The sequence below is a fragment of the Penaeus chinensis genome, chromosome 34 (genome assembly GCF_019202785.1).
Source record: "Penaeus chinensis breed Huanghai No. 1 chromosome 34, ASM1920278v2, whole genome shotgun sequence".
NCBI lineage: Eukaryota > Metazoa > Arthropoda > Malacostraca > Decapoda > Penaeidae > Penaeus > Penaeus chinensis.
This window is the reverse complement of record NC_061852.1, coordinates 27,029,006-27,031,505: the sequence shown is the minus strand read 5'-3', so window position 1 is coordinate 27,031,505 and position 2,500 is coordinate 27,029,006. Positions and strand designations below refer to the sequence as shown.

Sequence of the window (2,500 nt, the reverse complement as noted above, 5' to 3'; positions counted from 1 at the left end):
TTGGCTGAAGGCCAGGATGACGGAAATGACCCGCACAAACCTATTGGAGGATGATTAGCCTCATTTGGCATTAAGGAAGGGGCTTTTGCACTATTTCCACTGATAAACGAGTATGAAATGTACTGTCCATTTTGAGATTTCAATTCCAGCAAAAACACAGTGAAGTCTGCATAATTGAAAGGCTATAAACTGGGATTAGACAGTGATATTGATAGCATGACCCACATGTCCCTAATACAATGGTCATTCTCAGCATGACATAACATATGTGCCACTTAGAGGCAGTGAGCTACGGACTAAACTACGGATGACTACCGATTCTCCCAATAAGACTGTTATTTTTGCAGTTGAATGCGAATGCACATTTGTTTTTCATCATTATTAAACCAAAGCCACCTGGAACATGTGATATTCACTGTAATATTATTTTGTGAAATGTATCTACACATAGATAGCTCAATTGGTAGTCTACGTACCCTTATCTGATTTTCCACTTCCTTGAGTTTTCAGGAAAAATGCATGTTTTTCTAATGCTCTTAATATAGATGCTGTTATCATTATTATTGACATCATAATTATCCCAGTTTATTAACAACACTCACAGTAATATAAATTAAAATAAAGTATTTCCAAAAAACAGGGAACTGGATGAATTGATGCAACAGGTTCGACAAGTAATTGATTCATTGATGACTAAGCATCTGTGGAGCCATCTATGTATAAATACAATTAATAAACTAAACTCACAGTAGGCATGGCATGTCCGTATATGCCATGGGTAAAAATTTGACCCTGTCTTCAACTATCAATTCAAAAGTGCTTAAAATTCCTTACTTTTAAAAAGTGATCCTGGTAATATAAAATATTATTCCTGATTCCACAAAATACTGTCTGTGTTCAAGAACAACTGAAACTAACTTTCAGACACTAGTCCTCTAAATAAAAGATATAATTACAATTGTAAAAGATGAAAATTAAAAATCCTGGTTTGTGAAATAATAACCTTTGTAAAAAGTAAATTTTTAATCAAACTTCCCTCTTCACTTATGTCATAATTTTTAGGATCTAACCTTTTCAAATCCAGGTTCATTGTGATAAGGGTTCTCATTCATCAGGCTTTGTAATGACAAAAGGACACTGGAGAGGTTGGATGCTGGACTCCATGCTGGACCAGCCCACGTTCTACCGGGGAAACTTGTATTATAAATCAGTCCTTAGCATATATTAGCATATAAAATACTGTGCAAAGACACATCTTTCCCCTAGAATGTAATAAAAATACCACCTCCAACACTAACTTTCATCTTTCAAATATACATGCTGTACACCAGCGTGTATACTGTATCCCACTACTTAAAAGTCATATTGGCAACACTACAGTCAGTAAAGTATTCTCCACAGAGAATGTGCTTACCCTAGAATACTTAAGCAAACTTTGCCATTCTTGTATAAATTTGGGTTAAATCTGACTGTATCACCCCCTGTTGTCAGCAGTCGTACTCTTGGTGGATGGAGAGGATACTGAGGACCAAAACGGACGAGGAAGTGGAAGAATCCACCTTCATATGGTGTATCAAATGGCCCAATAATGAGGCAATTGACTTTAAAGAGGTTTTGTTCATCAGGTACAACAAAAATTCCCGGAAGTGGCTCACTGTAGATACTGCTCAGGTCTCTGAAATTAACCATAAATCATGTTACAATTTTTTCTTTGTTATTCAGCTTATTACTATATATATAAAGTATTCAAAACAACCTTATTTCTAAAATACAATATATACATATAGCATGCCATATCACATGAAAAGTTTTAGGAAATCAAATTCCTGGATTCCTACTTTTTAACTCGTCCAGCACAAAGAAATCCGGGTGGTCCTGCACAATCCCAATCCGGGGATGCTAGAGGATCATAGCGCCATGACTTTACAGGATGTGGCGCATTCAGGTAAAAGGAGTCTTGGTCCACTGAGACAGCCAAGGGAGACTGTGGATTGGCTGGGGTGGTTGATGATATACTAGATGATATATTTGACTGTGTTGCTGGAGGCTGTGGCTCATTTGGAGATGACAGTGATAATGGTACATATGGTAATAAAGATACTGATTCTGCCCAGATGCTCCCCGGAGATGGTTGCTCAGGTGGTGAAATGACTGATGAAGACAATGAGGAAGGTTGTAATGTAGATGGCTGTGAAGGGTCACTAAGACTCTCTGAAGGTGACAAAACTGTGGGTGAAGATCCTGAGACAGGTATCGCAGATGGAGAATGAGAAGGAGACTGTGCTGGTGACAAATTCGCAGGGGAATGTGCAGGTGACAAGAGTGCTGGTGAGGTCTGTGACACACTTGACTGTGGATTGGACTGAGGGAGGGCTAGCATGGAGGTCGAGTCTGCTTCTGCCAGGATGCTCTTCGACTCCATGATGGTGCAGCAATGTGACCTAGAAAAGCAGAACATTTTTGTTACTTTATATCAATATTTACATGGGAAGCAAAATCT

General features: G+C 38.4%; 1 protein-coding gene across 3 annotated transcripts in view; it reads right to left on the bottom strand.

Moving 5' to 3' along the window:
* LOC125043751 (ubiquitin-conjugating enzyme E2 Z-like) overlaps nt 1-2,500 on the bottom strand; it is a 21,102-nt gene that overhangs the window by 11,604 nt on the left and 6,998 nt on the right. For all 3 annotated transcript variants that reach the window (XM_047640012.1, XM_047640011.1, XM_047640013.1), the window contains exons 2-4: nt 1,839-2,441; nt 1,415-1,675; nt 1,071-1,182 (exon numbers count right to left, since the gene is read on the bottom strand). In XM_047640012.1, the coding sequence (XP_047495968.1) occupies nt 1,071-1,182; nt 1,415-1,675; nt 1,839-2,422 (957 nt within the window). In that variant the 5' untranslated portion in view covers nt 2,423-2,441. The remainder of the gene's footprint in view (nt 1-1,070; nt 1,183-1,414; nt 1,676-1,838; nt 2,442-2,500) is intronic.